Genomic DNA, 14,289 nt, shown 5'->3' with positions numbered 1-14,289 from the left:
GTTGTGTAGTATTCCATTGCATAAATATACCATAATTTGTTTATTCATTCATCTGTTGATGGGAACCTAGGTTGTTTCCATCTTTTTGCTATTGTTAACAGTGCTGCAATGAACATGGGTGTGCATATATCTATTCGTTTGATGACCCTTATTTCTCTAGGATATATTCCAAGGAGTGGGATTGCTGGATCATATGGTACTTCTATTTCTAGCTTTTTAAGGAAGCGCCGAATCGGTTTCCGAAGTGGTTATATCATTTTACATTCCCACCAGCAGTATATAAGTGTTGCAGTCTCTCCACAACCTCTCCAGCATTTATTATTTTGTATTTTTTGGATTAATGCTAGCCTTGTTGGGGTGAGATGGTATCTCATTGTAGTTTTGATTTGCATTTCTCTAATGGCTAATGATCGTAAGCATTTCCTCATGTATCTATTATCCACGTGAATGTCTTCTTTGGTGAAGTGCCTGTTCATATCCTTTGCTCATTTTTTAATTATTTGTCTTTTTGTTGTTGAGGTTTTGCAGTATCTTGTAGATTTTAGAGATTAAACCCTGAACGGATATGTCGTAGCCAAAATTTTTTTCCCAGTTTGTAGGTTGTCTTTTTACTTTTTTGGTGAAGTCTTTTGATGAGCATAATTATTTGATTTTTAGGAGCTCCCAGTTATCTACTTTCTCTTCTGGTGTTTGTGCATTATTAGTTACGTTTTATATTCTGTTTATGCCATGTATTAAGGCTCCTAGCATTGTCCGTGTTTTTTCTTCCATGAGATTTATCATTTTAGATTTCATACTTAGGTCTTTGATCCATTTTGAGTTAGTTGTTGTGCATAGTGTGAGGTATGGGTCTTGTTTCAGTTTTTTGCAGATGGATATCCAGTTATGCCAGTACCACTTGTTAAAGAGACTGTCTTTTCCCCCATTTAACAGACTTTGGGCCTTTGTCAAATATCAGCTGCTCATAGGTGGATGAATTTACATCTGGATTCTCAACTCTGTTCCATTGGTCTATGTATCTGTTATCGTACCAGTACCAGGCTGTTTTGACTTCTGTGGTGGTGTAATAGGTTCTGAAATCAGTTAGTGTGAGGATTCCCACTTTGTTTTTCTTCTTCAGTAATACTTTACTTATCCAGGGCCTCTTCCTTTTCCATATGAAGTTGATGGTTTTATTTGTATATCTTCTTTGGAGAATTGTATATTCAAGTCCTTTCCCCATCTTCAAATTGTGTTCTTTGTCTTTTTGTTAGTGAGTTATGAGTTGTTGTTTTTTTTTATATTCTGGGTATCCACATGGAAAAGAATGAAATCGAACCCTTGACTTATACAATACACAAAAATTTACTCAAAGTGCGTCAGAGACCTAAATATAAGAGCTAAAACCATAAAACTCATCTGGGTAATCTTCACGATCATGGATTTGGCCATGGATTCTTAGATATGACACCAAAAATATGAGCAACAAAAGAAAAAAATAAATTGGACTTCATCAAAATTAAAATCTTTTATGCAGCAAAGACATTAGTGAAAAAGTAAAGGATAACCTACAGAATGGGAGAAAATGTTTGTAAATCATATACTTGATAAGAACCTAGTATCCATAATGTATAAAGAACTCTTATAACTCAACAACAAAAAACAAACAACCCAGTTTAAAAATCAGGAAAGGACTTGAATAGACTAGGATGAAAGTAATCAGAAAAATGGAAAATAAATGTTTACAAGGATGTGAAGTGACTGGAACCGTCATACATTGCCGATGGGGATGTAAAATGGTGCAGCTGCTTGGAAGATAGTCTGGAGCTTACTCAAAAAGTTAAACATAAAAGTACCATATGACCCAGCAGTTCTAAAGTATATACCCAAAAAAACTGAAAGCAGATACTCAAACATGTACATGTACACATATGTTCATAACAGCACTATTCCCAATAACTAGAAGGTTGAAACAGCCCAAATGTCCATCAGTGGGTGAATGGATAAACAAATTTTGGTATGTACATACAATGGAGTACTATTTATTCATAAAAAGGAATGAAGTACTGATACATGCTACAACGTGGATGAACCTCCAGTACATTTTGCTAAATGAAAGAAGCCAGACACAAAAGATCACATATTGTGTGATTCCATTTATATGAAATGCAAAAAATAGATAAATCCATAGAGGCATAACATAGATTGGTGGTTGCCAGGGACTCGGGAAAGAGGGAAATAAGGAGTGACTACTTAATGGGTAAAGCGTTTTATTTTGGAGTGATGGAAATCTTTTGGAACTAGGTAGAGGTGGTGGTTGCACAACATTGTAGACATACTAAATGCCACTGATTTGTTCGCTTATAAATGGCTAATTTTATGTCATGTGAATTTCACATCAAATTTTTTAAAAACCACTGAATTTACATTTTAAAAAGGTGAATTATATCTCAATTCTTAAAAAAGCTTTAATCAGGTGAACAGTGTCTATTAGTGTTAAATGGAAGAAGGGATATAGGAATTAAATCTTACACAGTTGCAGGAGAAGCTATGGAAGTGAAGGTCCAGAAAACCATATCTGAGATCTGGTATCTGAGAAGGAGTTACCAATCAGTCAGTCTCAGAGCCAACCACTTTCCATCTGCCAAAGTTGGAATTAAAGAGGGACTTCATGGAGAGGTCTTGGGGAAACTATTTCCTCTGTGTAGCTGCCTCATCTTGTGAGTCACAGCCAAGCACCAGGTCTGGGTCACTGTTGATCAGCAGGGGTAGCACAGTGGGGAAGAAGAGCTGGAAATGGAGTGAACACAATCTGGAACCCCCGGGGCATTTCTCCATTAGTCTCTGCATCTGATGATGAGTAAAGACTTTCAGAGGCAATGCTGCTGCTTTACTTCTGCTGCCAAATCTCACAAACGTCCCTCTTTTGACCAACTCTAAAGAAGAGCCCCGCAGAGAAAGTTGGCATGGCGCAAACCGCTAAAATACGTAAAGGTGGATAGGTTATGTAAAGAAGCTCAGGTGAATGCTGGCAAGGTCCTGGATCAAGAATTTGGCAGTGGAGAGGGAGAGGAAACAATTGCTAGAAATAGAAAGACTTAGTAATGAGTGAACAAATTGTGATAGGGAACGTGAAGGTTATTGATTCCTTTATAAATATTTCAGTGTTTTTGGCTTTGGAAGGACATGAAATTTGGGCACTGAAAATGGAGCAGCTACATACAGTGAAACCTTTGAGAGCCGGAACTCGACAGGACATTGTTTTTCTGTGTCTTGCAGATTTTCCGCTGTTGATAAAGTGCAGTCTTAACACTTTTCTTTCACTTGTTTTAATGGAAGATATTTGAGTTTTCCTTCTCTGACAGGTTTTCACCTTAGGTGGGTTCCAGCTTTCACAAGTTTTACTGTATAAATATAGTTGTTACTCAAACCATGAGACTGTGGAGAAGTCAGTTGTAACAAATTTGGGTAGTTGAGCTTGATTAAAAAATCTTTTGTAGAATAAACTTAAGACCAAGATATGTAAAATATTTTGTTCCTGTTTATCACATCTGTAATCTTAGAAAGTCTGTCATGTCTAATCTCATAACAATCAGAAAAGACAAAATTTACAAAGTTGATACAATTAAAATCATTTGTATGTGTTTTGTACTTTATTTAGGAAAATGAATTTGCACAAGCCAGCAGCTATGCTGATTCAGCTGTGAACTCTGATAGATACAATCCATCAGCTCTTACAAATAAAGGGAATACAGTTTTTGCAAATGGTGATTATGAGAAGGCAGCTGAATTCTATAAGGAGGCTCTGAGAAATGATTCTTCTTGTACTGAAGCACTTTATAATATTGGTAAGTGAAACAAGGTGAAAATTGCTTTTTGCAGATGACCAGCAGTAGCTCAAAGAGCTCCAGTTTATTAGAAGGAAGAGTTAACTTCTTTCTAACAAACAGTTGAAAAGGAAGCTATTGCCTCTAAGATTATAGATTGTTTTAAATGGAATTAATGATTCAGAAGGTATGCACATGTAACATTGCCCTCTTTAAAGGTTTTTCCAGTTTCTAATCCCACCACAGTATATGAGACTGACTGATTTCCCAAATTCTTGCTAATACTGGATATTACCATTCTTTTCAACTTTTGCCAAACTGATAGGTGGAAAAGAAAAATCGCTTTTTTTTTTGTTTTTAAGTATGAGCAATTTTAAACATATAAAAAATTACACAGAAAAAATAAATGCCCATGTACCTGCCACCCAGATTTAAGTCATGTGAACATTTTCATATTTACTTCAAGTTTTGTTTTTAATAAAATGTTGGAAGAGTTGAATGCTTACCACTATCCCATTCCCTTTCTTGCTTGTCAGAGGTAGCCTGAAATTGTTGTAATTCCTTTGTGTTTGTATTTCTGTAATACTGCAAACACATGTTGATGCAGTATTGTTTCTTATTTCTTGAATTATTGTAAAAATGGCGTGAGGGCATTGTCTGACCTCCTCTAACTTCACAAGGTGAAGACAGAATCACTATCAGCATCAGCCCAAGGCTGAGTCCTGTGAGGCGGAGGTCAGACATGCCTCTACCCTCCAAACTTTTTACCAATTCTGACACCAACCGTCCCTCCTACAGCACTCTCTACTTCTCTGTGGGTTCAATAATTCATTGCAATGGCCACATACAACTCACAGACAATACCCACAATTATGAGGTTTATTAGGGAAGTAGCAGCTTACAGTTCAGATTCAGGAACACTCAGGATACAGTTCTTCAGTCAGGACAGCCTCTTCTTAGCTGCAGGCATGCCTCTCTCTGGCCCTCGAACCCTCGGCATGACCTCTGCCCTGCTTAGGCAAGTGTTACAAACCTCTTTTAGCCCTGCTGTTTAGTGCTCTTAGGCACCCCACTCTGCCAGTAAGCTTTGGCCACAAGGTGCTCAACTCTAGCTCTGTGGGTCGGCAAACCTAGCTCCACCAAGTGCCTGGAGGCACGCTACTCCATCAGCAAACCTCTGCCCAAAGGCACTCAGCTTTCTTTCTCTGTGAGCTGGGAAGCCCACCATGCCATCTCCTGCCAGTCTCCTGCCTCTGCTGCTTCTGTTGCCACCACTTCTCGCCATCTTTGGTGTTACAGCCTTCTCTCTCTCTCAGTCTCCTGGTTCCAGGAGTTTCCCAGTGCAGGGATCCCAGGTCCAAAAGGCCTGCTGCACTCCTGGCTCTTCTTTCTTGGTGGTATTGAGAGTCCCTCTGCTCTGGGATTGACTGCTCTTGTCAGCCTAGAAGGATGGCAAAACTGACCAGTCCCCTTGTTAGGGTTCCATACACCTTACTTGCATGATCCCATCCCCACAAGGGTGCCATGCACTTTGTTTACACTCTTAGTAAGCTTCCCAGTCCTCAGATGTCTAATGATCCTTGGTTGTCTCCTTATATTTAGGAGTTTTCAGTTAAGATCTGATTGGGATCTCTGAGTACATGAGTAAAATTTATGGACCAGCACCTCACTGTAAGATGATCCATCTGGTCTATTTAGATGGGGAACTGCTGATCAGTCAATTTTATCTTTCCTCCCAGAGAAGACTCTTATCTCCTCCTGAAGGATGAAAGAAGACCTGGCTGCCAACCTTTGAGAATAGGGAAGAGTTGGGAGCAGAGGAAGAATGGAGGAATTAGCAATTTTAGAAAAAATCAGGGAAAGCCTCACTGAAAAGATGACATTTAAAGTGGTATTTGAAGGAAGTGAGGGAAGAACCATTGGATATCTGGGAAAAGAGCGTTACTGGCAGAGGGAAGAGAAGCGCAAAGGCCTTAAAGCAGGAACTTCCTTGCCTAAATATGTACTTATTTATTCTCTTTGTAAGTTTTAATACTTTTTCCTAGTCCATTGCTCAGCTTTTAACTGTATAGTTTTTTTGGCTAAACAGAAATTTTCAGTATTTATATAGTCACATTTGACATTTTTTACATTTTGACTTTATTTATTGCTTTAGGAAGCCCTTCCCTATCCCAAGATTATAAAATTATTTTCCTGTATTTTCTTCTCATACTCGTACACTTTGTTTTTTTCTATTTAGTTTTAAAATAGAATTTGAATTTATTTTTATGAATTAGGAAACTAAAGTTTTTGATTTGTGTGTATTCAATTGTCATGGCACCATTTATTGACTAGTTCCTTCTTCCCCACTGACTTCACATGCCCATTAACTACATTCTATAACTGAGTCAGTTTCTACACTGTTTATTCTGTTCTGTTGATTTGTTTGTCTATTCCTGCCCCACTATCACACTTTTAAAATTACTGAAGCTTTATAGCATGTTTTGGGTTCTGTCAAGGAAACCTCCCCCCCCCCCGCCATTGTTCTTTCTAAACAAAATTTCTCAGTTCATCTTCATTTTCTCTTCTGGATGGATATTTACATATATTAAAGATTTATTCTGTTTCTTTGAGTAAATTACTAACAATAATAATGCTTATAACTTTTTCTTTTTTTTAAGGCCTTACCTATAAGAAGCTAAACCGGCTAGATGAGGCTTTGGATTGTTTCCTGAAACTTCACGCAATCCTACGAAACAGTGCCCAAGTTCTTTACCAGATAGCAAATGTGTATCTTATTTTAAAAACTTATAGGCAGTTATTAATTCACTGGGTGATTGAATTATCAGTTATTAAGTAAGCATAATCAACGAATTAATTGATGAAGATAATAATTTTTTAAAGCAAAGATAATAGTTTAAAGCTTAACTACCAGGTTAATATGTGATGAAAATGTTATTTCAGTGATTCTGCTTTAAAAAATAATGTGTACTGTAAGAAGAATTATTTAAAGGCTAAAACTGCTAATTTTTGGAAATAGCTGAAGTACTTGAGTATGATATTTTGAGTACACATAAGCTATTCCTTGAAAGCAGGGATCTTTGAAGCAATACCTTACTAATTAATTAAAAGGAAAATATTTTTCATTAGTATTTAAAGTTAGTACTGTGGATTGTGTTTGAATAATTTATCTTATTTGTTATAGCTGACATGTAAATATAGTGAATATGACTCTCCAGAGACCTTTACTCTCCAAAATTATGCAGTACTTTATATGAATTCACTTATTCATTCTGTTCAGTTAGCAGTCATTTACTGATGTGCACTATATGTACCAGTATTATGTTTAGAACTCTGGAGAATGTAGGAATATAAAACATTGCTCTCATGTAAATTTCTTGTACAACTCTTAGCTTTCTTTAGTTTTTTTGTTTGTTTGTTTGTTTCCCTCCCGGCCCTTGGTTAGAAAAGCAGAAATTTGTTGTTTTTAATACCTTTTACACTATTTGAAAAACACTTTAATTTCTGTCCTTGTTTTAATAAGTTTTTACAACAACCTTATGTAGATTTTTACGTTTCCATTGTATTGATATAAATTTTATACAGATATGTTTAGAGGAAGTATATTGTGCTGTATACCATTAATAATTTTAAGTACTATCTACTGTGTTTTTGGTGGAGTACTTTTGACAGAGTAGATAAAAAAATTTTAATGAAAATTATAGTTCTATAGCATATAACCTCACAGTTATTCCTTTTGCTATTATATTTTGTTTTGTCTTGTTTTCCATTTAATTTCTCCAAAATTGCCACTACCAGGATCTGATAATGCCCAGCTTATGATCAGTTTGGATGCAGTCAAGCAATTGTCCTTTTTGGGGTTGTTTGAATACCTTTCCTTGTTTTTTTTCTTGTGATAATCAGATTTATCATCATTAAAAACAGAAGATCTTCCTTTTTTAATGAAGCTTTGGATTAAAATGTTTTGGTTTCATTGAGATCTAGTATGAAAACAAATAGTAGTTAGTAAATATTAGTGTAAATAAATTAAGCATAGCAGAGGATGTACTAGGGGAAACTTTAGAAGAAGAACTCCCTATCCTTGGGCTTATAATCTAATTAGGGAAAACTATTCCTTTAATATGCTGAGCATGTTAAGAGAGATGGAATAATTGAAGACATATTCAGGAATTTTTATTAAGGGCAAATTTTGGGTGGTGCTTTAAATAAAGTGGCTAACTTAATTCTACTAGGAATTTGAGAGTTGGTTTTGTGGATAGTAATGAAGCAAAAGGAAAAGCACGGTATATAGAGGGAACAAAAATGTTATTTACAGTACTACTGCATTTTCCATCCCTCCTGAAGAAATCCAGAGTTAGTAGTATTATGTGGCACATTACTCTAGGCTAAAAAATATCTTCCTTGTAATGTTTTTTTAGGTTTGCTTATTGATTAATGAATTTAGAAAAAATATATTATCCTTAACTGACATTGCACAAGATATGAATTAATGGAGGATCCAAATCAAGCTATTGATTGGCTAATGCAACTGATCAGTGTTGTTCCAACTGATTGTAGAGCTTTGTCTAAACTAGGAGAACTATATGATAGTGAAGGAGATAAATCCCAAGCTTTCCAATATTACTATGAGGTAGGTCTATACTCTTACTTTTTTTCCACATTTTAATATTTTATTAATTGTTATAAAGAAAGCAGCAGGCCGTTTTTAAAACAATTATTATGGTGAAATACATGTATAACACTAAATTTGGGCATTTTAACTATTTTTAAATGTGTAATTCAGTGACATCAGTTACATTTACCATGTTATGCTATCATCACCACTGTCCATTTCCAAGAAGTTTTATGTCGCCCCAAAGAGAAACTCAGTACCCCTTCAACAATAACTCCCATTCCCTCCTCCTTGCAGGTCCTGGTTACCACTAATAAACTTTTGTTTCTATGCATTTGCCTAATCTAGATATTTCATATAAGTGGGATCATACACTATTTGTTCTTTTGTGGCTGACTTATTTCCTCAGCATGTTTTCAAGGCTCATTCGTGTCGTAGCATATATCAGAATTTCGTTTCTCTTTATACCTGAATAATATTCTGTTGTATGGATACACTGCATTTTGTTTATCCATTCCTTTGTTGATGGACACTTGGGTTGTTTCCACCTTTTAGCTATTGTGAATAATGCAGTGATGAAAATTGTTATACATGTATCTGTTTGAGTCCCTGCTTTCAAGTTGTTTTTTTATATACCAGAAGTGGAATTGCTGGGACATATGGTAATTCTATGTTTAACTTTTTGAGGAACCACCAAACTGTTTTCCATAGCTGTTGACCTGTTTTACATTCCCACCAGAAATGCACAAGGGTTCTGGTTTCTCCGCATCTTTGCCAACACTGGTTATTTTCCATTTTTTCTGATAATAGCTGTCCTAGTTGGTGTGAGGTGCTATCTCTTTGTGGTTTTGATTTGCATTTCCCTAATAACTAGTGAGGAGCCCTGGTAGCACAGTGGTTAAGAGCTATGTCTGCTAACCAAAAGGTCAGCAGTTCGAATCCACCAGCTGCTCCTTAGAAAGTCTATCGGGCAGTTCTACTCTTTCCTGTAGGGTCGCTATGACTCAGAATCGACTCGATGGCAATGGGTTTGGTTTTTTGGGTTTAATAGCTAATGATATTGAGCATCCTTTCATCTGCTTATTAGCCATTTGTATATCTTTTTGATGAAATGTCTATACAACTCCGTTGCCCATTTTTTAGCTGGGTTGTTTGTCTTCTGTTGTGGCAGTAAGCCTTTTAATTTTTAGAAGTTAAAAATACTAGTTTTTAAATGGGGAAGGATTTGTTTAAAATAATATAATGCGTTCTTGAAATATGAAGTTAGCTTTTGATAAAGAAATAAAAACTATGAATTTACTTTTCTCTTGCAGCATTATTTGCATCCCTTATTGATTCTATTAAATATTTAATTTGACTCACAGATCATATAGCAGTGCATCGAAAAGATATTTATAGATAGTTGGAAAATATGCAAGCAGATTTTAAGTTTTTAAAATCTTACACAGTTTTAAAACTTGGAAAGTATATCCGACAGCTCATACTTTTTTTAGTAAGAAGTTTCATATTGGATAAATTAATACATTCAAGAAGTAAATTATATATTGCCACTGAAGTTGTATTAATTTCCATATTTTTTCCAGTCATATAGGTATTTCCCTTCTAACATTGAGGTCATTGAGTGGCTTGGAGCCTATTACATTGACACCCAGTTTTGTGAAAAAGCCATTCATTACTTTGAAAGAGCTTCTCTTATCCAGTAAGTAATTATTATTTTATACTTAGTTAAATGTCTTGTGTTGAGAATTTTTTTATCCCTTGAATAATTTGTAGTAGAGATTAAGTTCAAGAGAAAATGTTAGTGAACATACATGTATTATTTCCATTTTCTTGTGTTCCATTTTACTTGGTCTTTATTATGATAAATATATTCCCTTTGCATAAAATTAAAAAAAAAATCTTGTTTAAGATACTTTATTTTTTTTTAATTCAGATCTCAACAAACAACTATTATTTCTTTTATCAGTCAGAAAATGAGACTATTCCAGTCCTTTCATTACTGAGAGAGTCCTAGTAGAAAAAATTTGCCCAATCTGGAAATATTCCGTAAACAGTAGAATGAATAAATAAATAGTAGTATGATCATACAGTGCAATACCTTATAGCAATTAAAATAAATTGTAACAACAAAAATGAATGGATCTCATAAGCATAAAAATAAGCAAAAGAAGCCAAACATAAAAGAATACATACTATATGATTCTACTTATAATGGAGCCCAAAACCAGGCAAAAACTAAAGTGTTATAAGTCAGGATACTAGTTGCCTTTAGAGAGGAAAGAGAGGTAGAAATTAGAAGGGGGCTGAAGGAGGCACCTAAGGTGTTGGCAGTTTTCTATTTCTTAAATTGGGTGATGCTTACATACATGTTTAATTTATGAAAATCTATACAGTTATGTTTTGTGCGTTTTTCCATATGTATTATACATCACAAATTAAAAATTTGAAAATTAGAGAAAAAATGAAATATAAGCCAAGAAAAGCAATACTGAGAGGCAGAGCTAACATGGTACTATAGAAAGAAGCACGATGCTGTCCCTCCACCGCAAAGACCTGAAAAACTAAGTAAAACAGATACAAACATCAATCCTGGAACCCATCTTTTTATAGTCTGAGTTTCATCAGAGATAGTGTTTGAGTTTGTCTTTCTCATTCTCCTTGTTTTGGGGCATTTAATTTTCAAAAATGACTGTGGGAATAAAAGGTCTTTACTCTGCCATCTTAAAACCAAAAGTCATGACTCTCTTTCTGGCACTTATTTATTCCAGTGTGACGATGACAGTTCTTCCCTGTTGTAATTTTGAAAATGCATGCATCATTACTTTCTGGAAATTTGAAGTAAGAGATTTGCATAAAATACAACAGTGTTAAGTACAAACAAGAGTGGAACCAAGCTCACCTTGCTTGCTTGAATCTGTCTCACTTCCCTTCCCCTTAAAGATGAATGGGTTGAATTAATTGCTTTCTGAAGCCACTTCTGTTTCTAAAATTCCATAGTTCTGTAACATAAAGCCAAGTACTGGCAGACATAAAACATTTCAGTACAGTTCTTTATGCATTATATCACGCTAGGCAATTTGCAACCAACTTGCTGAATTTTTGTGTGTGGGTGTGTGCATTTTTAATCCCTAGGTCTTAAATATGCTATCAGTAAAATAGTGTTGTTCTTTACTGTGAGGATTGAGTATACATTCAAGAAATAAACTAGATTTATTAATATTATTAATAAACTAGATTCTTCGAGTAAAACAGAAAAAAGAGACAAACCACAGCAATTAGCCCTCTCTATTTGATTTTATACAAACTTTGACTGTTCTATATTAACTTGTCTATCCTGGGCTCTCAACAGTTACTAGAAGAAACAGTGGAAACATGGCAGCTTAATTCTGAAGATTAATAAAATATCTTTATCTCACCTCACCTCCTATTCTTTTGTTACATTTATTATATGTGGAAGCTTATTAACTATTATAATGCATAAAATATTTTCATAATCATTCAGATGACGTCACTGCATTGTCTTTGTGCTAATGGAAGGGAGCAGCATCGCATATCATCTGTAGTTATGATCAGCTAGAATTGAAACCCAGAATGTTACCTAATACTTTGTTAGCATTAAGTCATGGCACTCTGTTCTTCCTCTCTTCACTGGGCTTCTTTAGTGGCCCAAAAGAACCCATCTCTTTTCCCCACAGGGATGCACACATGTTCACACACATGGATACACATAGTACTTAACAGTTGCTCTTAGTAGCTGTTTTTTTGGATTTCCCAATAGGTGGCATTCAGGAAATAAGACTTTCCTCAGAAGAAGAAAGCAGTGATTATAATATAAATAATGTTTGTTGCTTATATGTATTGTGTTATTTAAGCCTCATAACAACCCCATGAAGTACTGTTACTATCCACATTTTACAGATGAGGCATGTACTTGAATATGTGACTAAGGAGGAATTAATTATTAATGAGCACCTAATATGTATCAGGCACCATGCTGAGCCCAGGGATACAAAAATTTATGCTTGCTGTCCTCAAGGAATGTACAGTTTGATAAGGGATTCAGAAACATAAACAAATAATAGTACAGTATAGAAAGTGCAGTGCTAAAGAGATCCAAGGGAGTTATGGGAGCACATAGAACAGACAATTCGATCCAGCCTGGGGCAGAAGCATGTGAAGGGGTTGGAATGAGCCTAGATGGAAAGGATGGCAAAGGCTGGGAGTCTAGAAAATGTAATGTACGTATGGGAACATACAGTGTTGGGCAGAGAGTGGAGGAAGATAAATTGGAGAGGAAGAAAAGGGTTAGAACATGGATGGAAGCAGATGGAGGTGGAGGGGAGGTGACAGGTACTAATATGGTTTGATATGTATTTTATTTAGATTACGGTAGGTGGCTTTGTAGGTAATGGATTTGAGGTTAGGTAACTTGCTCAGGGGCACATAGCTCATGAGTAGCAGAGCTATGATTTAAACTTCAGATCTATCTGAGCTTCTCTGATTCCAGAGCTGGTAGGTTTTACCATCCAGTTGAGTAGGAACCAAGGATATCTTGTCTTTGAAGCCACCAGCTAAATAGAAGGGAGGTTCTAAAAAAAGCGAGAAGAGCATCAAATTGTTCCCAGGCTTTTATTTCTTCAAATCTTGCTTTTGTTAGATATTTTTAACAATAGACTTTAGAAATCCTGCTTATGGTTAGTTATTTTAGAAAAGAATTTTATATCTTATTAAGGAAAAAAAAAGGAAGGGATGGAATTCTCTTATCACTGTCTCTTTAGTTGAGTCCTGATTATTCAGAGGCAGAAATCACCTCTTGGCACTACCTTGGGAAACCTAAGGATAAAATTATGACAAAGGGCATTATCAAGGTTAAGTAGAATGTAGTGTTCTTTGATGAAATAGGTTAAGTGGTTCTTAAAAGAATGCCTAAAAGTGTAAGGTAGATAAACTTTGAAGGACCCTTAATTTTATTATTTTTTTTATTGCACTTTAGATGAAGGTTTACAGCACAAATATTTCTCATTAAACAGTAAGTACACATATTATTTTATGACATTGGTTAACAACTCCACAACATGTCAACACTCTCCTTTCTCGATCTTGCAGGACCTTTTTTTTCATGAAAATATACATAGCCAAAGTTACACCATTTTGAAAGTTTCTTCATGTACAATTCAGTGACATCAATTACATTCTTACAGTTGTGCTGCTATTCTCACTCTCCTTTTCTAAATTATTCCATCACGATTATCTTCAACTCACTGCCCCCTAGGCTTCCCATCAAACCTTTTGAGTTGCTGTTGTCAGTTTGATCTCACATAGATAATCCCTTTTTTTTTTTTTTTTTTGTACCTTAGATGAAGGTTTGCAGAATAAATAGTTTCTCATTAAACAGTACACATATTGCCTTATGACAATGGTTAACAACCCCACGACATGTCAACACTGTCCCTTCTCAACCTTGGTTTCCCTATCACCAGGTTTCCTGTCCCCTCCTGCCTTCTAGTCCTTGTCCCTGGACTGCTGTGCCTCATTAGTCCCGTTTTGTTTTATGAGGCTGTCCAGTCCCTGGCTGACCGGTGAACTTCAGGAGTGACTTCACCACTGAGCTGAAAGGGTGTCTGGGGGCCATACTCTCAGGGTTTCTCCAGTCTGTCAGGCCAGTAAATCTGGTCTTTTTTTTGTGAGTTAGAATTTTGTTTTACATCGTTTTCCAGCTCTGTCCAGGACCCTCTATTGTGATCCTTGCCAGAGCAGTCACTGGTGGTAGCCGGGCACCATCTAGCTATAGTGGACTCAGTCTGGTGGAGGCCATGGTAGCTGTGGTCCATTAGTCCTTTGGACTAATCTTTTCCTTGTATTTTGTTCTCT

General features: G+C 35.8%; 1 protein-coding gene across 4 annotated transcripts in view; it reads left to right on the top strand.

Annotated features, from left to right (window-relative positions):
• IFT88 (intraflagellar transport 88) overlaps positions 1 to 14,289 on the top strand; it is a 224,900-nt gene that overhangs the window by 117,661 nt on the left and 92,950 nt on the right. For all 4 annotated transcript variants that reach the window (XM_004388400.2, XM_023742461.1, XM_004388399.2 and 1 more), the window contains 4 exons: positions 3,641 to 3,827; positions 6,467 to 6,575; positions 8,286 to 8,436; positions 10,002 to 10,117. In XM_004388400.2, coding sequence (XP_004388457.1) covers positions 3,641 to 3,827; positions 6,467 to 6,575; positions 8,286 to 8,436; positions 10,002 to 10,117 — 563 coding nt within the window. The remainder of the gene's footprint in view (positions 1 to 3,640; positions 3,828 to 6,466; positions 6,576 to 8,285; positions 8,437 to 10,001; positions 10,118 to 14,289) is intronic.

Source organism: Trichechus manatus, unplaced genomic scaffold, assembly GCF_000243295.1.
Source record: "Trichechus manatus latirostris isolate Lorelei unplaced genomic scaffold, TriManLat1.0 scaffold00210, whole genome shotgun sequence".
Taxonomy (NCBI): Eukaryota; Metazoa; Chordata; class Mammalia; order Sirenia; family Trichechidae; genus Trichechus; species Trichechus manatus.
Note: the sequence above shows the minus strand (reverse complement) of the source record. Positions and strands in the feature narration are given on the sequence as shown.